The sequence below is a fragment of the Thermobia domestica genome, chromosome 16 (assembly GCF_964235325.1).
Source record: "Thermobia domestica chromosome 16, izTheDome1.hap1.1, whole genome shotgun sequence".
In the NCBI taxonomy this organism is placed as follows: Eukaryota; Metazoa; Arthropoda; class Insecta; order Zygentoma; family Lepismatidae; genus Thermobia; species Thermobia domestica.
The window spans coordinates 104,391,282-104,419,029 of record NC_137469.1 but is presented as its reverse complement, the minus strand read 5'-3'; the positions used below and the strand labels follow the sequence as shown (position 1 = coordinate 104,419,029).

General features: G+C 37.2%; 2 protein-coding genes across 4 annotated transcripts in view; one reads left to right on the top strand and one right to left on the bottom strand.

Annotated features, from left to right (window-relative positions):
• LOC145673304 (histone H2A deubiquitinase MYSM1-like) overlaps positions 1-23,063 on the bottom strand; it is a 53,667-nt gene extending 30,604 nt beyond the window's left edge. The window contains exons 1-3 of the mRNA XM_081742889.1: positions 22,978-23,063; positions 12,764-13,058; positions 6,544-7,530 (exon numbers count right to left, since the gene is read on the bottom strand). Coding sequence (XP_081599015.1) covers positions 6,544-7,530; positions 12,764-13,058; positions 22,978-23,045 — 1,350 coding nt within the window. The 5' untranslated portion in view covers positions 23,046-23,063. The remainder of the gene's footprint in view (positions 1-6,543; positions 7,531-12,763; positions 13,059-22,977) is intronic.
• An 83-nt stretch (positions 23,064-23,146) lies between these two features.
• Positions 23,147-27,748, top strand: part of IntS1 (integrator complex subunit 1) — a 105,108-nt gene continuing 100,506 nt past the window's right edge. Inside the window, exons 1-2 of one of the 3 annotated variants that reach the window (XM_081742886.1) lie at positions 23,147-23,581; positions 27,398-27,607. In XM_081742886.1, the coding sequence (XP_081599012.1) occupies positions 27,442-27,607 (166 nt within the window). In that variant the 5' untranslated portion in view covers positions 23,147-23,581; positions 27,398-27,441. The remainder of the gene's footprint in view (positions 23,582-27,397; positions 27,608-27,748) is intronic. The other 2 variants (XM_081742887.1, XM_081742888.1) reach the window with 2 other exon arrangements.

The following is a 27,748-nucleotide window of genomic DNA, read 5'->3' as shown; positions in this document are numbered from 1 at the left end:
TGGGTGTGGAAAAGGAGTTGCGTCTGTCGGAAGGCACCGTGAATCGTAGATGTGACTCTCTAGCTAAGGACATTTCACGTCTCGAATCACAACAAAAAGACGACTATCGGCAACTTGAGATCAAAGTACAGACACTCACGAACCGCGTCATGAATAGAGTACCTAAGGGAAATAGGAAACGTTTGTATACTGGATCCGTTGATTCAGACGGCTCGGATTCTGATGCTGTAGTGGAGGTTCCAGTATCTTCGGTTGGGGAAACTGGAACCATCACTACAGTGGCGGTGTCAGGGTGCCTGTCAACGGCCAGGGATGCAATTTGTGGAAATGTCACCCAACCTTCCAGTCACATGCATATGCCAAATGAGGTGGTGAGACGGATGGATGAAAGAATTGATGGAAAGAGAAATGAAGGGGTAATTACTCGCGTTCCTTTGACAAGTGTGACCTGTCTGCCACATCAGTGTTGCCAACTCACGCATGTTCCACTAATGTCAGCTCAGGTTATTCCGAGTGGGGTGCGTACGAGCGTTGGAGTTCTGGAGGAGGGGCACAATCGTACGGGGACTACCATCTCCGAGAAATCTTCATTAGGTCAAAATTTAAATAATATTATAACTTTTGGACAAAATTCACCGACGGAAAGGGGCCCTGTATTAGAGTGTGGCACTCCTCAGAACACCAATGGACGTGCGGACACAGCAAACTGCAACAAACATATTAGTATCCGATTATCAGAAATTCGGAACTTACCCATGTTTACAGGGGAATTCGGACAAGCTAGTTTATTCCTCGAAAACTTGGAACAGACTTTCCAATTACTAGAGGCTTCTGACCGAGAAAAATTATTATTATTGCCACGTTGTTTGGCAGAGGGGGCTAGAGCTTGGTATAAAACGGTCGAAGAACAGATACGAACCTACGATGATTTTGTTCGATTATTCAGGGACAGTTTTCTCTCCTTACGGATGGAGCGCCTACAGAAGAAATTCCTACAAAACATGCGATATGACCGGTCGAAATACCCTCGTTTGAGAGACTTCGCCTGGAAGGTGATAGCAGAGTATTATGCGGTCGTGCATCATCCGAATGAAGGGGAACTGATCGAAATTCTGCTTGACTGTTTGCCTCCGAATGAGTCTAAGCTATTAAGAGCTGTGGAACCCAAGTCCACACAACAGTTAATTTTAAAATTAACCGAATTAGAGGGTTATCCAGAACACACTGGAGCTGTGACTGAGAAAAAATGGAGGAAACCTTTTGTACGACAAGTAAAGGTCCAAAAGAAGTTTGGAAAAGGAGGGAAACAAACCAAGGAGTCGTCCTCGCAAACGGAAGAGACTAAACAAAAAACTCCGACGAGTAACTCACGAGATTCCTCCAGTACGGAAGAGTGGAAATCGCGATATCCTTGCAGGAATCGATGGAGGAATGGAAATTCCTACAACCGAAATATGAGAGGTCGTGGCCAGGGAAGACCGCGGTATGACCCATACCGAGGGGGCCCAGGAGTAGCCTATGGCTATGGAAATAGTGGAGAATACGGGAATTACCCAAGTGGATCCCAGGTTTTCCCAAATGGAAATGGAACTTCTGGTGGGATGCGTGCGAATCCGCCATATGCGTCGGGTGTACCACCACCTGGAGGGGGTAGTGTACCCCATACAACACCTTCCCCAGGGGTGAACATGGCGACTGTGGCGGGATCGTGCCCATGTTACCCGACGTTCGCATCAACGTCAATCGGAAGTCAAACGAATGAAAACTGGACGGGAAATGCATATCGCAGTTCTTAGTAGGGGAGATTGCGAACTGCGAGATGGATTTCCTGACTCCAGAAGAAAAAGATGAGATAAAAGAAGGTTCTCTGGTCATGTTAAAAAACCCATTACTTATCATCGGTACCAAAGAAGGTATTCTCAAAATTCATGCTCACATATCTGGGACCATATTTGGTGACCAAACTTTTCAGGAATTCAGCTCAACTTCAAACATTATCAGGAGAGAATATTGGAGTGCAAAGCTACGACAACCTAAAACTTTTTCGATGTTCAGATCTGAAACGACGACAACTTCTTGCCGGGCAGAGAATCCATGAAAGCTCAAAGGCGTAAATAAAACATTGTAGGATTTTGATTAGGTTAAGAGATTTAGATTAGTATAAATGTTGTTTATTTTCCTTTTAGTGTAGATAAATGATGTTAGTGTATTCATGATGTAAGAAAAAAAAATTTTTTTCTTCCAAGGACCCCGGAAGATGATACCTCCCAACATGGAGTTATCATGTTGAAAATTTTCGAACGCCCTGTATAATAGTGTAGAATAATATAATATAGGATGTGTAAGGATGTAAGGTTGTCATTTAATTTTTCTTGTAATATTAGAAGGTAGGATTAAGTTAGGAAGTGCATTAAAATAGGTTTAGGATTTTATTTCGTATTTAATGTCTATGTTTTGTCCATTTCTATCTTAATTCCCTATATTTCTTTAAAAATTCTGCTTATTTCTTTTATTTTCCATCTGTAGAACGCTTTTCCTATCTCCAAACTTTCTGAAAACTCTCCCAACAAGGGAGGCAAACCCTGAAATGTATTCGTGGAATAAAACATCATATAAGTTGATTTCGTGCATCCAGTAAAGGGAGAAAATCAGATGGAAGCAGTATTATTAACGAGCAGCAACTTAAACTATTTTGATGAAATGTGCAAAATGATTGTTGGAAATGCATAAAAGGAAACCAAAACATTATGCCAAAATAACAATAATCGAATTTTTGAACTTTTAAATTTATCATATTAGTACAAAATATTAAATTTACATTTCACTTTATTAGTGAGGAGAACCCGTGACGGAGGAATTTAGAACATAACTGCAGAAATTAGCATTACTAAATAAAACATTTTTGGCGTATTTCCACCTTTGAGAGTTATCTGTGGATTTCCTTAATTTCCCAGTTGAAGTTCTTTGTGCATTAACTTTAACTATTATCATTTACTATTGATATATTTTTGGACATCTGGGCATCGTCACAATATTTAAGCATCTTCTGGCCTACGAGTATCATACACAACTGGATAGCCTGCATGAAGATGACAAGGCTATAAAATCGTATAAGCTTTAGTGATAAAGGTATACTGTAAAATTTGAACTGTACAATTAATTTTTCTTTTTGTTAATAAACTGGTATAATAATGGTATCCCGATCTTTATTTAAATCTCACCTATATGGAATGCCTCAAACGAGATTTATTGAAATATGGTATGTCATTTATATCATATTTTTGCTGAAATAAATGTTTTAATAAACACTTACTCTGATAAACACCGAAGTAAGCTAATGGGTAAGGTGTGTCTTTTAACTTTTAAATTGCTCTATTAAACATCTTTATAGTTTAACGTCCCACGATTCTGCACCGAGGGTAAAGGAAACGGTGATGATGAGATTGATGATAATGGTGGAATGACGGAAGTGAGAGGAAAGGGAAAACACCAAGAAAACCTAAGCACATGTCTTTGTCCATCACAATGCTCACTTTACGGGAGCTGGGATCGAATCTGGGAGCTCTTGTGTCAGAGGTGAGCGCACTACCACTAAACCACCGCAGCTTCATTAGGCAACTTTAAACATTGTTCAGGTTCATCCATCACTCAGTTGCAACCACCACGTTTTTTTATTTCTTATCATATTTTTGTCTACATTATTCGTTCCTGTGCGGACAATAACCGTGAAATGAAATTTCTAATTTTATGTCCCCTCTTTCTTACGCACTTTGGGCTAAAGGACACGGATGATTAATGAAACTGAACTATCATGAAAGAATTGGTGAAATGCGGATCTGGGTGAAACAAAACTTGAGAAAACCCACGGACCCGATGCTGTCTACTACAAACACACGTCGAACCAGGGCACACTCGCAACCAGACGTGAGCACTTTGCCACTGATCTACCGTGACCTCTTGGAAAATAACAAGTCGAAGCTACATACTCAATGCTGGTTACCACAGAACAAAAAAGACAATAAGCGAGAAACGGTTTCCTGGAATCACCACAGCTCCCAACAAGAGATTCTATCTTCACTCTTTCTCCTCTGTTAAACCCAAAGTTGCAGAAATTCACTACTACTTTCGGTCTTATGATCTCCATAGAATAAAAACGGTAAGAAACCGAGAGAAATGGTTTTCTGAAGTGGATCCAGCGCCCGATATTTCGTTTCAACCTTCATTCTTCTGTTTAAACAAACTGAAATAAAAGGCAACGAACGGCTTCCTGATAGATTCAGAATCCCGCGAATAAATTGCTTGGTTGGTTAGATTGGAGTTTAGCGTTCCTTGCAGAAACGAGGCTATATGAGACGTGGACCTACAAGCTTAACGTAGGGTCCGAACTACGTGAGCTCCCACCGGGAATTCAACCTGGGTCTCCCGTGCCAAAGGCAAGATTAGATTGCATCTCAGCCCTTACTTCGAATTGAAAAAGGAAGTAGAAAAAGTTAGTACAACATCCGGTTTCAATATTGATTTCCATATAGTAATACAAGGGAGGATCACATGAAAACCATAAAAATGCAATCAAATGCCGTAAAGTTGGATGATTGCTTCAATACGTGGCAGTAATAATGCCTTGAGTTGCACTTAATGACCGATAGGTGGCAGTGTTGCTGGAAGAATGATGAACGTGGCAGCATCAGTATCAAGATGGCCGCCCCACTGTCCATATGCAACGCGTTAGAATAGCGTTCGGTGATCCGATTTTTGAGCAGTGAAGGTACAAAACTAATTGAAATTCATCACAGGATGGCAACAAAGTATGGTGATTAGTGTTTGTTCCTGCAACAAGTATATGAGTAGTGTTGGAGTTTAAAAGTGGCAATAACATTTGTGAAAGATGCTCCTTGACCGACGAAAACACTGGGTTGGCGGAACAGCTTGTAAAGGAAAACAGGCGTATTATGCTGAAAGAAATCGCCACAATTATGAATATTAGGAATGATTTAGCTCAACACATTGTGCATAGTGTTTTGCATTTGAATAAGGTGTCTGCAAGATGGGTCCCACGTCAGTTGACTGCCGAATTGAAAGATGGTTGCGTCGACGCCTGTGAAGAACTTTTGCGTTGTTTCAACGGCAAGGATGATGCATTTCTAGACAGGATTATTACAGATGATGAGACCTGGGTTCACTTTCATCAACCAGAAACCAAAAAAGCGAGCAAGGAATGGCGGTATAGCTATTCGCCGAAATAATAGTAATAAAAAAAATCGCACTCAGCCATCAGCAGCAAAAGTCATGCTCACACTCTTCTGAGATGCAAAAGGTGTAATTTTGGAACAGTACATGGAAAAGGCAGTGACAGTAACCAGTGCGTCGTATTCAACCTGCTGAAAAATCAACTTCGCCCTACAATCAGGCGTAAATAACGAGGACTTCTATTCTCAGGTGTCCTCCTAATGCATGACAACGTCTGAGCCGACTGCATACTGCCCATTTGACCGTTGAGACTATATATGACATCAAATTTGTGTGTCTCATTCATCCAACATATTCACCAGACCTTGCCGCCAGTGACTTTCATGTGTTTGGACCACTCAAAGAAGCGATGGAAGGCAAGCATTTCAATAGTGATGAAGAGGTAAAAAATGCGGTGCAGGAGTGGCTACAATCTCGACCAAAAGAATTCTTTCAACGTGGTATCCATGCACTTGCGGAGCAGTGGAATACTTGCATTCAACGTCAAGGGGAGTACGTTGAAAAATAAGAGGTAAGATTTTCATTTCATTGTTACATTCTAAAATGTATTGCACTTTTAAGGTTTTCATTTGGTTCTTCCTCGTAATTGTTAAAGAGATAGTGAAAAACTTTTTTGATATTATTCAGCATCCAAAGAACAGGTTTCATCTCTGACTTTACCGCTTTATTGCCACTGGAAGCTACGAATCTACTACTTCCGGTTTTACTATTGAATTCACATAGTAGGGAAGTCTATTGCAGTTTTACAATGTGAAACGAAACTCACTTATTTACTCAGAATAATCACTATTACAACCTGTAGAATATTTAGCTTTTGGCACGAGTTGATTGAGTTGATTTTGAGTTTAACGTCCCTTTTCAGCAGCGAGGCTATATGAGACGTGGATCTACTGATTAACGTGGAATCCGAACCACATGAGCTCCCGCCGGGAATCGAACCCGGGTCTCCCGCGCCAAAGGCGCGTACGCTAACCGCTTAGCCACGGAGCTTTTGGCACGAAATGCACTGTAGGGACGCGGCGGCTCAGTAGTGTGTGGTGTCCTTTATTTGATTCCAGCTCGCATCAAATGGGTTTTGTGGTGAACAAACATTTTGTGCGTGGCTTTTCTCTGGGTTCTTCCGTTTCCTCCCAATTTTCTTCATTCCACCATATCATTCATTATCATCGTCACTGTCTCTCTTAACCTTGGTGCATACTCGTGGGACGCTAAACTATTTAAAAAACAGAAAACAAGACGAAAGAAAAAATTGTTGAGAAAAAACGCTGTACAAGAAGTATAAAACTGGATTCTCACCTTCAAGTATCTCTTCGGTGTTTTGGTCGAACGCCCCTCAAAAAACTCAGCATGAATCATCATTTCTTCCTCAGTTATAACATCAGGATCCAGGTGACATTCTTCTTTGGCAGAAGGTAACTGGTAAATAAGTTGAAGAATCTCATGGTGAGATGGCTTATCTTTCCCGTCTTTACAATTGTCTTCATCCGCCTCTTGTACGTTATCCCAGTAGTCATTATCTTTCTCAGTGCTACACTTTTTTGGAGATTCTAATGGTTCCATTGACACTACTTCACTTTTAATATTTTCCTCTTTATCAGGTAAATTTACGTCACACACACTCGAACCTGTACCCCCATCATTTTCCACCTCTTTCTTCACAGACAAAAGAGTCCTTTGTTTTATATCATCGGGGTCATCTACTTCAATTTCATCATCTGACTCTTCAGCTTCCTTTTTGATTCGAACAACTTCTTGACTATTCGACAGTAAATTTGCTCGCTGCAACAACTTGATGGAATTATCAGAAGACACTTGTTCTGAATCTAACGAATAATTTAATTCAGGTTCTGTTTTCACTATGGAATTCTGTCTTTCAATAGGAACTTTATTACCAAGCTTGCTACTTTGTGAATGGCTTTTTTTCAGTAATGATTTCTGTACTCTAGGTTTTAATGCTTTTCGCATTGGCTTGTTTTGTACCGGTCTATGTTTCTGATTTTGGACGCCCTTTTTGTCACCCTTCGACGAGCTGGTTACAGTAACAGTTGGTTGTGCGGTAGTAACGACGGCGATAACTTCCTCCATTGACGCTGGAATCTGCATATCGTCAATGATTTCTGAAAAATTAAATATTGGTGCTTTATCACCATAACTTGTTGTTCCTCCTTCGTCCAGGTAAGACGTCGTCTTAGCATAGTTTGTTTTTGCGTAACTTTTCACTTGATGAGATGTCTTCGTACCAATAAACTGTGCAATCTTTAACCAACTTCTGCCGAACATTTCCTGAAACAGAAAATAACGAAGTTGGATAAAATATTAATGTTTTCGTACTATTGTACGCACACATATATTAATTTATAATCAAATATGAAAATTATATTTATCTTATTTGTACATTATAACTTTAAAATTGTAACTAACAATCAGTATTCCCGTTCTTCGATGTAGTACATCACACTTTTTGCAATGTTGCCAGTTCCCAAGTTTGATTAGTTCCATTTCTGAATGTCTGCAGAATTCCCTTGATTGAAAGCAGAAGTCCACTTTATGCTATTTGATTCTACAGATACTGTATATAACAAAGATTATAAGATTTGTTAGCGTACTTCGAGATAAAGCGTAGATTTGAAAAGAACCCAGGCATGTGATGCACAAAGTAGTTCGAGAGCTTCTTTTAACACAATTATCCAGAAGTAAATGAGTAGTCTTACCTTACATCATGAATTTTTGTGCTTCACTGGGAAGGTTTTACTGCTTCCTGGCACTTTTATCGATTACACATATAAGTTGAACCTTAACATATACAGATGGTGATCAGAAAAATGGAAACACCTGAACGAAATGGCAACTTACCAGATTAATATGGTGTCGGGCCACCTTTCGCCTTCAGAACAGCGTTGATGCGACGTGAGATGGAGGCATAGAGGTCGTGAATGGTAGCAAGTGGAATTTTACACCATTCCTCGTGCAGGGCATCGGCCAGTTCTGTGAGAGAGGATGGAGGTGGAAATCGCTGCCGGAGTAGTGTTTCCAAGACGGACCACAGATGTTCATTATGTTGAGATCTGGGGATTGGGCGGGCCAGGGGAGGTGTTGAACTTCATCTCGATGTTCCTCAAACCACGCTGCAACAACGCCAGCTGTGTGAATGGGTGCATTATCATCCTGGAAGATGACGTCATTGTCCGGGAACAACATCCGGACCATAGGATGCAAGTGGTCTCCTAAAATTGCGACATAATCGTTGGCAGTGATTCGTCCGCTAAGTGTGACCACAGGAACCAATGAAAACCATGATATGGAGGCTCACAGAATCACCGAGCCGCCGCCATGTTTCGCAGTTGGGCAGAGACACTGCAGATTATACGCTTCTTTGGGCGTTCTCCACACATAAACACGGCCCGTGGTTGAACCTTAGGGTGAAGGATGAAGGATGAAGGATGAATAGGGTGAAGGATGACTCATCCGACCATATCACACGTTTCCAGTCCTCAACGGTCCAAGTTGCATGGTCGCGGCACCATTTGCGGCGTGCGAAAGCGTTATGATCCCTGATGAGCGGTTTGGCCCGCGCAAAACGACCCCGTAAGTTCATGTCATGTAATTCGCGGCAGACTATGATTGTCGAAACAGGGTGGGGGAGGTGCTGATTGAGTTCCTCCGTCACTTGCTCCGCAGTGGCACGACGGTTCTGCGTGACAATGTGCTTTAATACCCGGCGTGACCTGTCACTCATGATTTTCTTCCGCCCACTGTTCCGCTTCCCCGATGTGGTTTTCCCGTGTGTTGTGTAGACCGTCATCACCTTCGACACTGTCCCACGCGACACACCTAACACAGTAGCCACTGCCGTCACACTCACTCCACATAACCGCGCACCAACAATTTGCCCTCTTTGAAAATCTGAGAGGTCTCCCATTTTACACTACCTCCGTCTGCTGCAGCCACAGGACACTGCTGTTCCACTGCGCCTGACGTAGTATGGAGACCGACCTAACACACCACCACCAGCTGTCCGGCGCTGCGGGCGCCACGACACCACTGCCAACCCATACATCTGACGTGTTGCCAACTACAGGTGTTTCCATTTTTCTGATCACCATCTGTATATATTAATCGATAATATATATGTTAATCGACAGATGTAATCGATAGAAGTACCAGAGAGTGCTGAAAGCGTCTGAGTGAAGTGCGGAAATTCGTATTACCAAGTAAAACTATTCATGTTTGAGTTATATAACCTATAGTATTTAGGGGCATGCAAATTTGCAAATCGTCGCTGCTACAGGATGAGTTGTGAGGTTTTCCTTGAAATATATAACACATATATTTCAATATATAATTCCTTGACATATATAACTTACAAAAAACCTGTTCAGAGAGAATTTACGGAGAAGTACTATGATTAAAGTAACTTTTCTTTCGATCATTTCACAGGATGGACTTCAGCATCTTCAGGGTGACCAAAAGTCCCTTAAGAAACTGAACTTACACGCTTCCGTTTTTTTTTTCTACCTGAATAGAGCTGCGGTGGCTCAGTCGTAGAGTTCACCTCTGGTGCGCAGGATCCCAGGATCAACCCTAGCTAGCGCCAATTAAATTTGTGGTGGGAAAATACAATGTGGAGAGTCTCGGGATTCTCCCGTCTCTTACCACTTCCTTCATTCATTTCTCATCATGACTGTCTCCTTTAGCTAAACGGTATAGCCGTCGGACGCAAAACTGAAAGATTTGATTACTGGCTGACAGATTAATTAAAGTAAGATTTTTATTTTATGTAGTGTGTCTAAATACCTATAATTCTGAAATAGTGATCAAAAATTCGGTTAAATATTATTTTTTACCAATGAAATTAAAACGAAAACAACTACACACCGAAGTTTGCAAATGGTGTATTTGTAACAATTAAAAGGAAAAACAGTGCTTAGCACTGCACCCTATTTACTGTTCCTGGACTACATTTAAACAATCCATAATATAATAGTGTGCATATTAATAATTAAAAAAACTGAAACTACATTAGATGATGCATCCAAGCGTTGATGGAAAATTACCGCGCTGACCAAAATGGCGGACAGACTACTTAAAACACTAAAGTTATACAATATTTCAATTCGAAAGTACCTATGATCAGCGTACAAGAGAAAGAGAAGAAAAGGAAGAAAATATAAAAATGTAATATACACAAATCCAAACAAGATATTAGTTACAACAAAGCCAATTTATTTTGTTAATGTGGCCCAAATTCCTTGATCACCTGTAAAATTCTGCCATAATGTCGAATGCACAATTAATAAAATAAGCTTTTTTTCTGCCAACTTATTTACATTTTAGAATCAATTATATTGTGATTACTATAAGAATATACAGTAGAGGGAGTCGTATGCGTGTCGAGACCCTGTATCTGCACATCTTCAATCTACATTAATCTGTGATATTTCTAGCTGATCTACCGATAGCTACGCCTATTTTAATTTGAAGCAAGTTAATCTTTATATTACTGTGTATTATTCTTGATGACTGCTGTTATCAACTGATCAGACATAAGAGATTGTATGCAACGCACACATGAAGAAGGAGAAAAGGAGGTCTTTAAAACGTAGCGTCAATATTTTGATGCTTCAGTTAGTATAATTTTAATTTGTTAATTGGATAATAGTGATTTAGACACATCGGACTATTTAATAAACAAATGGAGAAGTCCAGAACAGTCAACATGGTTTTATTTATCAATTTCACTAATATCAACATACGATTTCACTTCTACAAAATAATATATATCATATTACATTAAAGGCACATAATTTGGCAACATTATATTATTAAAAAGAGTAAACAACAAATTTAAACTTACTTTTACACACCAAATTCTCTGTAGGTGCGAATACAATCGACTGGACCGAAACTCGAACCCGGAATCTTCAGTGTACCGTCCGATTTGCGATTATTGAATTCGCCTATAGAGGATTTAATGCTTAAAAATTAGTTTGAATCGGTTGTTTTATTCTTTCATTAATATAACGATACTACAATCGTTAGCGCTGTTCTGAAAATAGACACTGGATTTGTATAAGCACAAGAGTTAGGTTGTGTTGCAAGTCACGTAGTCAGAGTGGAAGAGTGTATGACTGTTTTGGGAGCAGATTGGGTGGCATAGTGGTTAACGCATCGGCACGGTATGCTGAAGTTCCTCGGTTCGAGTCTCGGTCCAATCACGAAAAGGGCTTCGCCCTATTTCTAATGCTGAAAATTCCTATTTTCCATTGTTTACAAACAGAATTCGCGCAACAAATATTTTCCCAAGGTTAAGTTTATGAGTATTCCGTTTTTCAGTGATTATTCCTCAATAGTATGTCTGATAGGGACGTTCGGCCCAAGAAAGGTTCAGGCATCTCGGAGGAGCACCCGGATAAACGAATTCCTAAGTCGAGTAAAGGGAGCTTTATTCCAATAAAGATGCATCTAGTTGCTCGTTTCCACTCTTTCGCATAACTGCGATTTTCCAACTCACTGTTCACTTGATGTGCGTACCATCGAATTTGATTTTCCCCCCCTTTTTGGTTTCATAAACAGTAGCACATCATGTGTTGTACTTACTTGTAATGGCTTCTGAGATCCTCTTAACTTATCTAAGGTCTCTGATTCTTTGAAACCATCCCGTTGGTCTAGTGACTACCATGCGCGCTTTTTGGTGTACGTCGTAACGGGTTTGATGCCAGTGGGAAAACACTAAAATTCGAACGCATTACAATGATTCGGATTTTACCTTGAACAGTAGGTCCACATCACATTAGAGCCTCGGTGCCGAAGGACGCTAACTACAATAAACAACAAACAAACGGACAATTTCTTGAACAGACTTTCGGATGTCCACCAATTAGTGACAATAATTTTCTTAATCATCAAATCTTAATAAAGAATATAAATGAGTAGAAATGGAAGCTTACCTAAACGTGACATGATTTGTAAAGATCCAATAGGATTTCAGTAAACAATTTCATTTTCATTAGTGAGCGAAATTTGTCACTTCCAAATTTCGTATGTCAACATCTTCACTTCGATTTTCTGACTGATTTAAAATTTTACATATTGCTGACGTCGAGACTGATAACAATAAAAGAATAATAATAATAATAATAAAAAAACGGGTGCTTGACGGCTGATTAGCGAGAGTGTGGTGTATAAGGATGCTAACCTAACTTGGTCGAACCAAAAATGAACTCCCAAAAATCTGAGATTTCATACTTTTTTTTATTTATTTATTTTAAAATTAAGAACTGAACGTTCCTTATTCCACTGTGATTTACGATGACCACACTAAATCAAGCGGAGTCAACGTAAATCCACCCTACTTCAACAGGAATCATATTCGAATCAGGTACACACACTATGCACTGATTCCTTGCGTTTCATTTGGCCATGAATATAATTATTTTGTCGATATATAATCAATTTCTTTTGCTGGAATGTACCACACTTACAATACAAAATGTGCTAACCTGGAAAACAAACTTACCACTCCTTTTTCGAATAATGACTTTTCTTTATCGGACCAACTATTGTCGTTTTTATCCCATTGAGAAGATTCAGGGGTACCAACTCCTTGACTGAGAACACTGATTGACGGTAGACTACTAAATCCAAATTGCTTTTCATCTTGCAGCAACTTGTCGCTCGACGTCTGTGGTTTATCATCTGTCTGGTCTGAATACCAATTTTGTGTGGTTTCCAACAGCCACTGCGGTGCTATATAGTCATGAAGGAGGTCGGATGTCTGAGAACCAAGAACTCCAGAATCATAACAGGATGTTCTAAAATACAAAAATTAGTTGATTTCTATTATGAATACTGCAAATGGAGTTCATACTACTAATAAAAAATTAGTATAAACCTTCTTGTATTCCTGAAGAGACTAACATCCAATATTTCGGAAACCTCGTCGAGTTTCTATCACCAAGAACCATTGAGGTTTATAATACATTCAGCAGAGAGGTTTTCACATGCTTAAACGTTCATCTTCAATTCTTTTTTTAAAAACAACGTACTGTATTTTTAACCTGGTATCTTTTGTAAAAATGTCACTTTATTTGGGGAGACGAAGTTACTCTGAGTATACAGTCTTCCTCTTTTAATAATTAAGCTTAGTATATGTGCACTCAGCATTATAAATATTACACCTATTAGATTTTTTAATATTTTGCAAGTAAATGGAATATTTTGTTCAGTTCTCCACACTTTCTTCAGTCTTCTACTAAGAAATTCAAACTAGTACAATGTTGCCGTCTGCTACTAAAATTAATAATCATAAATGCATATGGATAAAGGATATGGCAACATTGTACTTGTTTGAATCTATAGTACATGAGCTGGCAGACCGAAGGAAGTGTTAAGAATTGGTGGACGAAATACTACTATTTACCTGCAAAAGATACAAAGTGCAAGAGATATAATCTTTTTTGTGTTAAGTGCACTTACTCTAAGCGTGACTTATAAAACAGGGGATTGTATACTCTGAGTAGCTCCAAAACTAAAGTGAGCTATCTAAAGAAGTTACCATTAAAAATAAGATATTTTTGAAAGAATCGAAGATATCCATTGAAGACGAAGTATTAAACATGTGAAGACCTCTTTGATGAATATGTTACTAGTCTCGACGATTCTTGTTAACGGAAGCTCGATAAGGTTTCCGAAATATTGGAAATATTCCGAAATTTTCCTCAGTAATACAAGGTTTGCATTAATTTTATTATTTCACAATAAACAAAAACAATTAATGTATTCTTATTGAAATTATCGTTTCACGTTAATATCCTGTAGACTGAATTAAACGGGAATACACAGGAATAATGATGTAAAAATCTGCGGAAGGAACAAAAACAATGGTAAAGCCCATGGAAACGAAGTTGTTCAGCACAAATGACTGATAATCGTTGCACTAGATGTTACCGCTCTACCACTAAGCTACAGTGCTGCCTCCTTTTCTCGTGATTTTTGCTACGGCTGTAAATATTATGGGAAGAAAAGTATGTAGATATGTAGAAAGTAATTCGGCATGTAAAAAAAGATTCGTTCGACTGTGAATACTAATATGTAAGTATTAACAAGAGCTAAGAGCTATAACTACTTTTCGTCAATCGGAATTCCTGTTTTAATTTGACTTTAATACGAACTGTACAATTTATGTGAATAATATCTGGACATTAGTTAGTATTTCAAATATTGTATTTTTCATATTTTGTAGCACTCTCTGAATAAAAGCATATACATTCTTTCCAATTCCAATGCTTACGTGTAGATTCAGGTTAGGTTCTCCTCTGTTACTTTTAATTTCCTTTGTAAAAGATATTTACTTCACTTAGAAATTTATATACACACACTACGTAACAGTCAACCCCAACCAATGTGAGCTTCTAGTGGGCTATACTGTGTTTTCTCAATGCTTTTTACTTTTCTTCCACATTCTCATTCCACTAATTCTTTCATAATCTTTCAGTACCATGTATTACCTATTTCCTCTAGTCTATAAAAGTATAAATATCTGATGTTAAAACTAAAATTTCTACCTTAACCGGGCCGGTAGCATGGTTCTACAAACAGGCCTCTCTTGGTGACGAGGTAGATGGTGAGGAATGGAGTACACCATGGGAGCTGGCCTTGAACGATGATCCCACCAACTGTATCGAATTCGAGGCCCTAGTTAATAGTAGGCCCCGGTCCTTCATAACCTCCGTACTCCATTAGGGTACAAAAACTCGAATTCCACTAACTCCAGCTCCTACACCTTCTTGTAAAGTACGATGGGTACTTTCCATGTAACAACATACCAAGTAAAAGTGTGAACTCACTTGTGGGTTTTTCTTTTTCTAGGTATAGTTTCCAACTGCCAAATAGTATAAAAACAGAAGACAATAATAATAATAACCCTTTGGCACAGTAATATAAAATAAGGGGAAGAAAATTAAGATTCGACAGACTTTGCAACACTGGTGCAAAACACTTATCAATCTATACTGTGTAAGTTTACAATAGTTCGTTATAACAATGACTTTACGGTAAAATGAGTGAGTGCATATAAAAGAGGATTATAAAGCGTTTAAGATATTAGTTTCGAACAGGGGAGTAGGAGTATTTGTGCACAGCTGTATTTTATTTTCACAAAAGCAAAGTTACTAGTGAGAAAGCATTTCAAGTGCTATCAGAAGTCGTGTGCCTATTGATAATTCTAAGCACTTACAATAGGGATGTACCGACACCCGATACTGAACAGACCGATACTGCCGATACAGATACTTTTGAACACATTTCTTATATATTGTCAGGAATTTTCAGAATAATGAAATGATCAACATTGTAATAGGGTATATTAATATAAGGATAAAATTTGACATACAAATACAAAAAGCAGAATTTCATATTAGGTTCCACACACACACACACACAAAAAAAAAATATTTCCTCTAAATTTAATCCAGCTTACATAAAATGAACTTAAAAAAAGCAGCAAATACTTATATAGTGTAACCTTAATTCTAAGAGTCAGTGATTGATATTTAGTGATAATGGGCCGTATAAATAAAAGTGAGCAAGTGCTTTCAACTCACAAATTCGGAGCAAATGCTCAGGTTCGTATAAATAAAAATAATTCTACTCAAATTACTCTAAAAAGGCCTTGAGTCCATCTTAAACACAAACTAAATACAACTTTCTTACAAGGCTATCTATAATCTTTATTATAAATTAACTACACATGATACAGTTTCGGAAGTATATCACTTCAGTTGGAGTAGTAGTCAGAAGAAGGAGGTGATATACTTCCGAAACTGTAACATGTGTAGTTAATTTATAATAAAGATTATAGGCAGCCTTGAAAAAAAAAAGAAAGTTGTATTTAGTTTGTGTCAAATTACTCGTGAGCAAAATGCTCATTGTCCTTGGCTGGTGAGCAAATGCTCTAGATTTGGTATAAATAAAACCGAGCAAATGCTCATTTTTTGGAGCAAGTGCTTAAGAGATTCCATTTCAGATCGTCCAGGGTAGTCCACACGACTGTCTCAGATTTAGTTTATTTTTTAAAATAAAAAAACTACATACAAAATTAGACCCATATTTTTTTTCTTTTTGCTGAAAAAAAATTTTTCTTCGATATACAGCCTTCCAAAATGGCTGCCCTCCTCTCGGATTGCTCGAAAAACTGAAAAACATGTCAAATTAAAAATTTTATTGTAGAGAAACGAGTGTACTAAGTAACATAATTGCAATAGCAGGAAGAGTATAAAGTTGTATGTTTCGGTGGAGGGCCAAAATTCAAAAGGATTCGCGCAATTCAGTCGCAATGTTGCCAACTTTGGTGAAATTTTTGTTACATTTTTTTTCTCTCCTTACAAGCAACATCAACCATCTGCTTCTAGCATCGAAATCTACTCCATAAGGTCTCTTGAAAATGTAAAGGACTTACGTTTCTGATTATTACATCCCACGTTATAGCATGATGGAAAGCTGATAATTTCATTAAGACGCCATGTTTGGAAGCCATTTTCTCAAAAACCCCACCTTTTAAAAATCTGAATTTTTTACATGTATTGGAGAAGTACCTAAGTATTTAATATCCGTTAACCGTTCATGCGGCTGCAGCCCCTAACATTCGCAATTAATTATTGAAATTTCGATTTTTGTACTTGAAATGTAAATATTTCCTATGGGCGTTTAGATCCTATACACAAAGCAAATTGAAAGGGAGTATGAAAATTTTGAGAGATGAATCCTGACATCAAATCCAGTAGAAAACTTCCTATAAACATGAGTCCGCTTCGCTTCGTTTTTGAGTTACAGGGTTTCCAACTCGGGACCCAAAATCGACCCGAGACAATAGAAAATAAAATATATATATTTCGCGTTAAATCAGAAACTACGTGTTAAAGCTTTGATGAAGTTCAGAAAGTTGATTTGTATCAATATGATTTTTAGGTGCGTTACAATTCGGTTGGCAGTGTTGCCAACTTGGTAAATCTTTTATTTGTTTCCAAACGACACTACGTGGATTTTATTTGATATTTGGTATTTATTAATGATTGTAAACATCGCATTAAGCACAATTTTCCCCACATCACCACAGTTTTCGAAAACTTACATGTATCGGTAGAAAGAAGTGATATCTCGGGAACCATAAGTCTAGAGAGATGATATTGGTGTTGATCAATACCTAAGAGGATGGTGAACATTTTGTTAACAAACAGTAACCGGTGGCCACTAGTTATATCTCAATTTTCAATATATATATACGGTGATAACAAGTGACACCTTAATATAACTAATTCAACAGATTCTCTAATACGGAGGATCCAAATATGTAAATGAATTATCTATTGTTTTTAAACAGAAAAATTTAATATACAATTTCTTTTAATTTCGAAAAAAATAATTCTTTTTAACGCCTGTGTACTACCAAGAACGTTGTTACACAGGAATTTCCATGGTGTTTTCTAAAACCCCTTCTAAATTATGTTCTTTACGCAGAACCACCAAACAGACAAATTATTAGTAGGCATCTTTAGCATACACTCGAGATAGAATGCAAGAAAAAACTGAATTGTAATTTCATTTGCTTAAAAGATATATCATGATAAACACCTCTAGGGTCCCAAAAGAACCCATAATAGTACACAAGGGTTAAGTTCGTTCTGGCAATGCTCTTTGAGCATTCTGAACTGTTTCTTGTTTTCTGTTCAAAGAAAAAAAGCCAACCAAAAGGGCTTTGCTGCGTCTGCGAAAAGGGCATTGTTGCGTCTGCTAGTTAAAAAAAAAATCTTTCACCACCAATTTGTAACTGCGGAATATCATAAATGCTGTAGGCAAAACAATGAAAAACCTGATTCCTATTACTCTCTTTTTAATCAATATTCCTTACTATTAGAAAGAAGACAAGACATTTTAGGAACTGTCGATTTTGTGCAATTAAAGAATAACCTGTAAAAGACTTTTCTTGTTTTGCGAAATGTTCTCTCAATTAGTTTCAAAGCGGCTGACTAACATATGGAACCCTTGCAAGAAGAAATGAAAGTACGCTTGAATTATTGCGCTCCAAAAGGTTAATTTTTAGGCCATTCTCCGTGGCAACTAAAACGCAATTCATGTAGCTTCCTTAACTCCACGGGAAGATAAATAACCAATACGTACTCACGTCACGGCAAATATTATATGGCACCATTTTTTTTATGAACTAGTAATACATACAAAAACTTCTCATTTTTAACCCTCGAGAAGTCGCACTGAAAAAGTAACGCGAGTAGTCGCGCGCGGTCAAAAGGACCGCACGAACATCATGTGTTGGAAATATCGTTTAAAACATTTAACGTAATTTATATATTTTCTGATTAAGAAGGAATAACATTTTTATTATTATAATAAGGTTTACAGTAATAACTATTAGAGGAACCTACAATTACACATGTACTGTTTTCTTTCATTTCTTATTTGGAATAAAATGTTATTTTTCGTTACATATTTCTTTAGATAGATAGCTACGCACTGGTTTTTTTGAAAATTCTAAATCTGATGACGATGTTTTGTTTTTGTCAACTCTTTGGTTCATCTAAAATTAGAAATGCAATAGTAAATTAGTAAACTAAATACTATATAAACATAACACTAAAACAAAGCTTCACAGCGCATTTTTCATTCAATTAGAGCTCACTCGTAGCTAAGCGGTTAGCATACACGCCTTTGGCATGGGACTTCCGGGTTCGATTCCCGGTGGGAGCTCATGTGGCTCGGATCCCACGTTAAGCTGTAGGTCCACGTCTTACATAGCCTTGATGCTGAAGGGGCGCTAAATTGAAATCAAATCAAATATACATTGAATTATTTTACGGTCCTGTTATTTTGAAACTTGACCTATACAGTACTACATTGAATTATTTTAGGTTATCTTCAAATTTACACTGTTCTACATTTCGTCGTCGCTTATTTCGTCCTCTCCTGCTCTGACTACATTCGGGGAATCGCTGATCATTTCTGGGTTTAAAATCTTCAGACTTGCTCGCAGACTCCTCACTTCACCTTTCGTGTTAACTCACTCATATATATATGTTATGATCTTCTTCAAAGCTTCCACGAGATCATTTCGGCTGATTTATCCAAATAGTCAATTCCTAACATTTCCCTCCGTTCTTTTAAGCTGTTCATTTCTAATTTCCTCTTTTTTCACACTTGGTATCAGTTTGTTAACTCTGTAGACCTCTCTTCCGTCCATTAAAATAATATTTATGTTTATAAAGCTTAAAACATCTCCAAAGCAAAGTTCACGTGCAGAGCGAAACACTGAGAAAAAACATTACACGGTTAGTCGCGCGCGGTGGAAAGCACCGCAGAACCACTAAACAATCACTAATAGTTAAACTAAACAACGGATAACGGAGTGATTGAGCAGGAATGTTCGGGAAGGTGAGGGGGAAGATTAGCTAGACGGAGGAGTCTGTCGGACGAACATAATGGACACACGATCAAAAATAACTTCCCTGCGGTGCTTTTGACCGCGGCGCGACTACTCGAAGGTTAAATTAAACTATATACACTAAAGGGTCACTTCAAAAAAGTCATGGGACTGTTGAAACAGTTTACAACACTATTGTGAAACAGTTGTTATGATCATTAAAATGCACTCTTCTCTGTTTGCGTACATATATCACACAATTCTGCTTGTATATGAATGCTTTTACTATTTGTTTCTATTTAGGTATGCTATTACTGTGTTAAGGAACGACGAATTCGAAGTAATGGCTCTAAAATCCATGGAAGAAAAAAAAAATTACGTGGTTAGAATGGGATGTTTCTTGAATAGAAGAATCGGATATCATAGGTATACATCCGAAACCAGAGGTTGTTGCATCAGGAGATAGGTACGATATCAGTTTAAGAAGCTTGTGACAACATTTTGAGGCTATGGAACAAACCTGCTAGATAACACATTTTTTTTTTTTTTTTTTTTTTTACTTTTATTTCGTAAACATTTGTTAAAAACGCTGCAGACTTTCATTAGCAAATAGGTAAGGTTTTATTTGAATTTTTGCAAAAAGAAATTCTTTTAAACAAAAACAAGTTAATTGCATAGAAAAATTTACAATTTTATCTTTAAAGATTTCATTTTGTCTAAAAAAAACATGTTTATCGATAAGTGAGGCGTATAGTTTCTAAATCCGCCATCTCCTTCATAAACGGTTTCGAGAAAAACAGGAAAAACTGGTAACTCAGAGATTATGTGAGATAAAATTTTCTTTTTATAAATACTTTACTGCTTTCTGGACATTCATTAAAACTACCAAATGACAAAAATCTCTCTCATCCCATTTCTCGGTTATTGCAGGAAGCAGTTTGGAGATGGCGGATTTTGAAAACAACTTTTGGAGATGGAGGACTTTGAAACAAACGTACTTAAGTTTTTTGGGGTTTATTTGCTTCCAAGTCATTACTATTATAATTTCTGATAACTATTTCAGAACAGAACAGTAGATGGAGATAAACTGAATCTAAACAACGATATTAACTTGTTGGGTGACATTATAATGTGCACAAACAAGGAAAAAAAAAATGAAGCTATAATTATAGTACGTTAGCTACATTTACGGGTAAATTTCCGAAGTTCCCAGCCCGTTTAGAAATATCGTCTCCTAACATAACATAAGCTTACTTAACCTCACCTCACTAACCTAATCTAACCCACTGGGACCTAACCTAACCTAACATAGCCTGACATAACAGGATGAGAACTTCGGAATAAATGCCACCTTTACCAACAAGAAAAGGATTGAAAGTGATCTTTACACTGTTTTCAGATATAGTTCTCATCAGAATCATGTTCGAAACACTGGCATTCAGCCTAATCCTCATCTACACTTTCTTCTGTTGAAGCAGTCAGTCTCTTTTCAGCATCAACATAAATGGCTAAGTTTGAATTAGCACGCCAATTCTCCCCGAAGTGTTTCGTTAGGAGTTGAACAACATCTTGCAACTTTTTTTCATTAACGTCGGTCTTCAATTCATAGCAAAGAATAGAATAGAATCGAGATGATGGGGTTTACAAACACACTGCTGAGTGTAGATGGCGGCTTTTGAAGAATACCCTGAACTTTAAAGCAGTAATTGAGGGTGGAGGTGCCGACATTTCAAACAACTCTTTTCCCCATCATGTAGGGCATGAAAGGAATACCAGTAAATCTACTTAACTCATTTTTTTTTGAAAATTGGAGATGGCGGATTTAGAAACTATACGCCTCAAGTATTCTTATTAAGAAAAAAAATGTTCAAATTCTGAAAATACTCATTCAAGTTAAATTTCTGTTTTTCATATTATAAAAATATCGAAAATGTATTATTATTCAGATAAATAACACCATTATATGAACAAGTAATTTATGTATCATCAATAACAGCTAGCCTCTTCTTCAGAGCTATGCGTGTTTATCACGTTAATTTCAATTTTTAAAATGAGAAACTTAAGAGAAATAAACGAAAACACTGCGAAATAAATTCTAACTGAAACAGAAAATCATATTTAAAAAGTGCTTAAACTCCATACAGTTAAGGTCTCCATTATTTTCTGAACTGTCGTAGTACTGATTTATAAATACTGTCAAAAAACACCTATCCATCACAGTCACTTTTTTTTTTTTTTTTTTTTTTTTTTTTTTTTTTTGGACAGAGAATGTTTGCGACCTTTTACAAGAATCCTCTCACATTCGTGTGACCACTAGAGAAATATGCATATCCCGTAATGGCCTGTTTTTTTATTTTTATTTTTTAACGCAGGATCTCTTTTGAAATATAACATTCAGAGAAGTCTCATTCACTATATTATGATGTTTTCTCTCTTCCTACCATTAATATGCAGGAATTACGGCAAAAGCTTTATTTTGTGTTTCAAAATATCCCCAACTACCGTAACTCTATGTTTATACAAACACGATCGAACTGTTGCTTGTAGTGGTCAGCTATCATGAATTAGTGCGTATTTTTCCTAATGAATAGTTGTTTTGCGCATACTCACTATCGTTTTGTGCCTGTTTCCCACAGATGTACCCCCGCCATTTCGTAATGTGGAAGAGGTAAAACTCTTGCTTGTAGTGCCCACATACCAAGGATTGTTGCTTGTTTTTCCCGTTTGTAATCGTTTTGCTGTATACCCACCGTTGCTTTACGCTTCTTTTACGGATGCACTTCTATACATGTCCACCAGCTTCACCCTGTTACGACGCGCAACAAGTAAAATTCCTCTTGTAGCGGCCACCCGTCACAGGTTTGTTTTTGTTTTTCGCAAAAATAAATGTTTTCATGGCACATCAGTCTGTACGCGTATTATCAATTTGTATGCAATTATTTGGGAACGTGCCACGAAAATATCTATAAAGAATGTCTTAGGTAATCATGGAAAACAAATTACTTTTTTTTAAAATATGACTCACTACTGTAAGACTGCACACCATATCAAGGCTCGAAGTGTTTTATACTTGACCATATAGAAAGTAGACACCCACTGTTGTAAAATAATATTCAAAAATTTAAATTATATGAAGTTACTCCCCCTTATTGTTTGTAAACATTAAAAATTAACTAGGGAAATTTCAGCTTCAGTAGTTAATATAACATATTCATAGCCACAAACAGCATAAAGGACACACTGTTACTGTTACAGAATAACATTTGATAAAACAACATTTTAAATCTCAATTTATATTTTACCCAATATCTAAATCAAAATCCCCAAGTATGTCAACTTCATCCTCGTCAGCCATTTTACTAAACAACATAGAAACGGAATACGTATTTAAAGTGGAGTTCCGTTCCTGTAATACCAAATACTTGATTCTTGAACGAATCAAATAAAATATTATTTAATCAGACAACACTTGTGCTCAATTCATTTTTCTTGTAAATACACAGCAACAGAAATAGAGTAATCTAATATAATTTCAAGATAATAAAATATAAAACATAAAGTTTAAATACAAATTATATTTTTCAGAAAGTGATTCGTAATGAAGTTGTTTCCTATTGGTATTTATTGCTCCGATTCTGTTCTTCGGAAGCGAAGCGAGGAAAACAAAAGAAGAATGGAAACCGTACATAATTGTAGTACATAAAGCCGGAGATAACATAATAATATGTTTAATATTCCGAAATATTAATCGTTTATCTAGATGTAAACATCACTCTAACTGTACTAATAATTAGGATTTAAAAGAATCACGGCCTTTACTGTGTTCTGAACTTGAAGGATAAACAGTAGTTGACAGGTAGTCGATACGTAGACTTAACACTAGTCAAGATACCAATCCATGGAAAGGTAAGGAAATGAATGCTAAAGAGTTCGAATTATTCAGTATTTTTAAATTGGTAAATTACTTGTTTAATTTACGTTGAGGTATTGCTGTAACTGTTCAGAGTAAAAGCACATGATAATTCCTTTGAAAATTTACAGGATGTTAATTCGTAAAAGGAAGTAATATTAATTCTGTAGGCGTGAAGTACATAATAATCTGTGAACACTGTGTTAAAAATAGTTCATTACTGTTTAATTGAAATGCAAAGCTACCTCGGGGTATGTTTAAATTGGTTTATTGTCCTAATTTAAATTGGTGTATGTTTATTCTCTATGCGCATACCCACTGTCGCTACGGATCCACTGGAGTCAGGTACTCCGGCTTCTCCCTGCTTTGAACGTGAATATATATATATATATCGATAATAAATAGATAGATAGATATAGATACACTAATCTAGCATCTAGCTTTAGTGACCACCCAGAACAGGTTGGTAGATTTTCGACACTGTTTTTATGGCTTAATCTAGAAGGCATTCCAAGGGTTAAGTTCCAAAGTTGTTCGTCCGTTTCTAGCAAAATTTTGAAAATTTACCGAGAAGAAATGGATAATTTGCTCGTTTGTGTGTTTGATAATACGGAAGGAGAAAGAAAGTTGTGTTTATTTTTCTTTCTAAGTAGTTATAAACATGGTACTTTTTGGGAAGCGAAGGGAACTACTTGGCGCAAGGTTAACAAATGGTTAAATTGTGAAAAAGTAACGAGCATTTATATTCTGAACATGGCTGCAGGCGTTTGGAGACGCTCTAGTTAGTATCCTTACGCAGAGACGAGAAATTACACTCTATTAATTTTAACACAATGGGTCGGAAGTTGTCTAAGCCTAAGCTAACCCGACCCTACCCTACCTTAATCTACTCTACCCTTGCCTGACTATTATACCCTATTAAAGCAGTCCTAAAAACAGGTGATTTTTAAATTTTCGTAGCTGTTAAAACCTTTGTTGTCGAAAACTGGGCGGACGACCAACCGGAATAAATGCCCTTTCCAGAGATGATCATAACTGAAGGGAGTTTAATTTTTGAGTAATTTTTCTGGTACTCCCCGCCAACTTTACATGGACTCAGTGCAAGATTGTTTGGTACTATCCCAAACGCACGAAAGAAATGCTAGATGATTTCATAATACAATTCTATAAATAATCAAAATATATGGAAATCATATCTTGTACGCCTACATGTATAATAAAGTATAAATATGAAACTTAAAGTGTGCTCCTTACCATGTAATACTTCATAAGAAGGATATGATGAAGTAAAATGCTATGTGAAAGCAGTGTACAAAGGGATGACAGAAGTGTCGCAAGACTATATGAAGTTTTCACTATCCTTGTGTATGTGTATACCCACCGTCATTGACGTGTCTATTATGTACGGACGCACCTCTGTGTCACCACGCGGGGCATCCCGCTGCACTGATACCCTTATTGATTCGTGTTTTATGATTTATGCCATGTGTCCACATGTATTCATATCCTGCCCTCCTAACGTAAATCGGCACTCATTGATGCAATGCTAAGGCAGTAAGAGCACTAAGAAAAGTCAATATTTCATGAATATAAATTTCCCTCTAAAAGGGAATAACACGCAACGCTCACCTCTAATGCTAGGGATACCTGATTTGATCCCAAACCAAGTGTACATGTGGTTGAGATTAGTGCGTGGATTTTCTCGTAGTTTTCCCACATTGTCATTCCATCACTTATTTCATGATCATTCACTTTCGATAATCATCCGTCTCCTTTAATGTAGGTGCAAAGCAGTTTATGGGACAATTCTTAAATTCATGAATCATATATCCTACTTCTTAATCGCAAAATCGACTCCTAATATGTTGTCAACTCGCTCCTTGTAAAAGGAGTTACATTCTTGGATGCAGGCTCACTTTACGACGGTTTAACCGTTATAGGTATAAATACAACGTACGGACGTAAGCTATGGAACTGAGAGTGCAAAAATAACAAATAGCCTCTCTGCTGACTCTCCATTAAATCATAACAGTGTAAAAAAGGGTTAACTGCTGTATCGCCGGACCAATTTTAGAAAATTTACCGGATGAATGGAGAATTTATTTTGGTTTGCGTCGAAGAGTAAGTGAAAGTATGACAAGATTGTCACATAGACTTTCGTTGAGTTTTATTGAGTCGTACAAAAATAAGAAGTGTCAGTTGTTAAAATCGTGTGAAAGAATAGTAAACTAAACAGACTAATAGTTTCTCGTACATGTGGAAACGAATTGAGACTAAAGAGAAGAAGAGGAACACTAACCAATCCTAATATAATCTAACCTAATTTAGTACATTATGGTGCTTTTTTGAATGACATTTAGTATCTCCAACTCATAAGCCATGCGTTTTATAACATATAAAGTGTTTTTCCCGTCCTCGTTTATGCGTATACATACCGCCGCTTACGCGCCTGCTCCATACTAACACCCCCTCGCTGCATCTCGGGCCCTCCTGCTGCGCTTTTGCCCTAACTCGGAAGATTGTGTGACTAGAAAAATGGAATTAACTCGTGAAAATTCTTATGCGATTATTTATTACGATTTTCGACGTGGATTATCAAGACAAGAGTGCATCGATCAACTTACTTCCACTTTTAGCGATGAAGCCCCATGCTTTGCCACTGTGAAACGCTGGTATAACGATTTTACTTGTGGCCACCATTCACTCACTGACGAAATTCGCGTAGGTTGTCCAAAATCAGTTGTTATTCAAGAAAACGTTGATTTTGTGCAAAATCTAATACTGCAAGATCGTCATGTGACATACTGTGAGATTGAGGCAATCCTAGGCATTAGTTCCACTAGCATATATAAAATATTACATGATCATTTAGCTGTGAGAAAGGCTTGTTCTCCTTGAATCTCACATAATTTGACAAAAATGAAGCTCTTGTTTATTGGTTTACTGAAATGCTCAATAAATACAATGGTGGTGCTTCAAAAGACGTATATAAGATTGTAACAGGTGACGAATCATGGATAAATGTATATGAGCCGGAACATAAACAGCAGTGGATTGTATGGGTGTTTCAAAAGTTGTTCGCGCTCAAAGCACATCGAAACAAATGGTCGCTTGTGTTTTCGGGAAAACTGGTCGTGTGGCAACTATGCCTTTAGAGGAACGTAGAACGGTCAACTCTGATGGTACACAACGATTTGTTTGCCGGATGTCTTCGGTCAAATACGGAAAACAAACAAGCGCCGTCGGATCATTCTTCATCAAGACAATGCGAACTGTCACATATCTCGTCTAACAACCAACTATTTGAAAACTCAACAAATCGAATTGATGGGTCATCCGCCGTACTGTCCTGATTTGGCACCCAATGACTTATTTCTGTTCCCGAATGTCAAGCATAAATTGCGTAGACAACGATTTCCGTCGGCGGAAGAGGCCGTTGATGCGTTCAAAAACCATATTATGGAGGTGTTTCAAGAAGATTGAAAAAAAAAAAAAAAATATTTTGACAAATGGTTCGAACGAATGCAAAAGTGTATTGATCATAAAGGAGAATATTTCAAAAAATAATAAATCAGTTTTTAATGACAAATTACTGTTTTTCATTGTTAGGCTCAAAATATAAATAGTGACCCTCGTACCAATTAGGATATATTGGCATGCTCTAACAAAAGAGTGTAGGAGTCATTAGAATAGTATGTTGGCGAAGAAATCAAAGATTAACTAATCAGCTCTCCTGTCGGTTCAAAGTTCATAGTAATAATTAGATTGAATTAAAGACTTAATTTATTGTTGATTCTCCGTTTCTTTTTCAGGTGTGACTTTTGTTCATTCCTTTAATATCAAATAAAAGTTAACAATGGAAAGAGGTAAAACATCCCAAGGTCGAGGCGCAAAAACCAAAACACCTCAATATCCAGCTGATTTGTTTGCCTTGGGATCCAAAACTACAAGACCAGAGCCCACAGAAGCGAAACAGCCAGTTGGTTCTCATAGTAAACGTGGATCAAGTCATTCTTTCGGAGGTAGGCTATGTTCATTCTTACGTTAGACCCAAAACAAAATTAAACAGTGGATGTTGTTGATTTCATAATTTCTTGTTATTCAAGTATACAATTAAGGAATCACAAGTTTCATTTATTATTATTCTTATTATTTGAATTAAT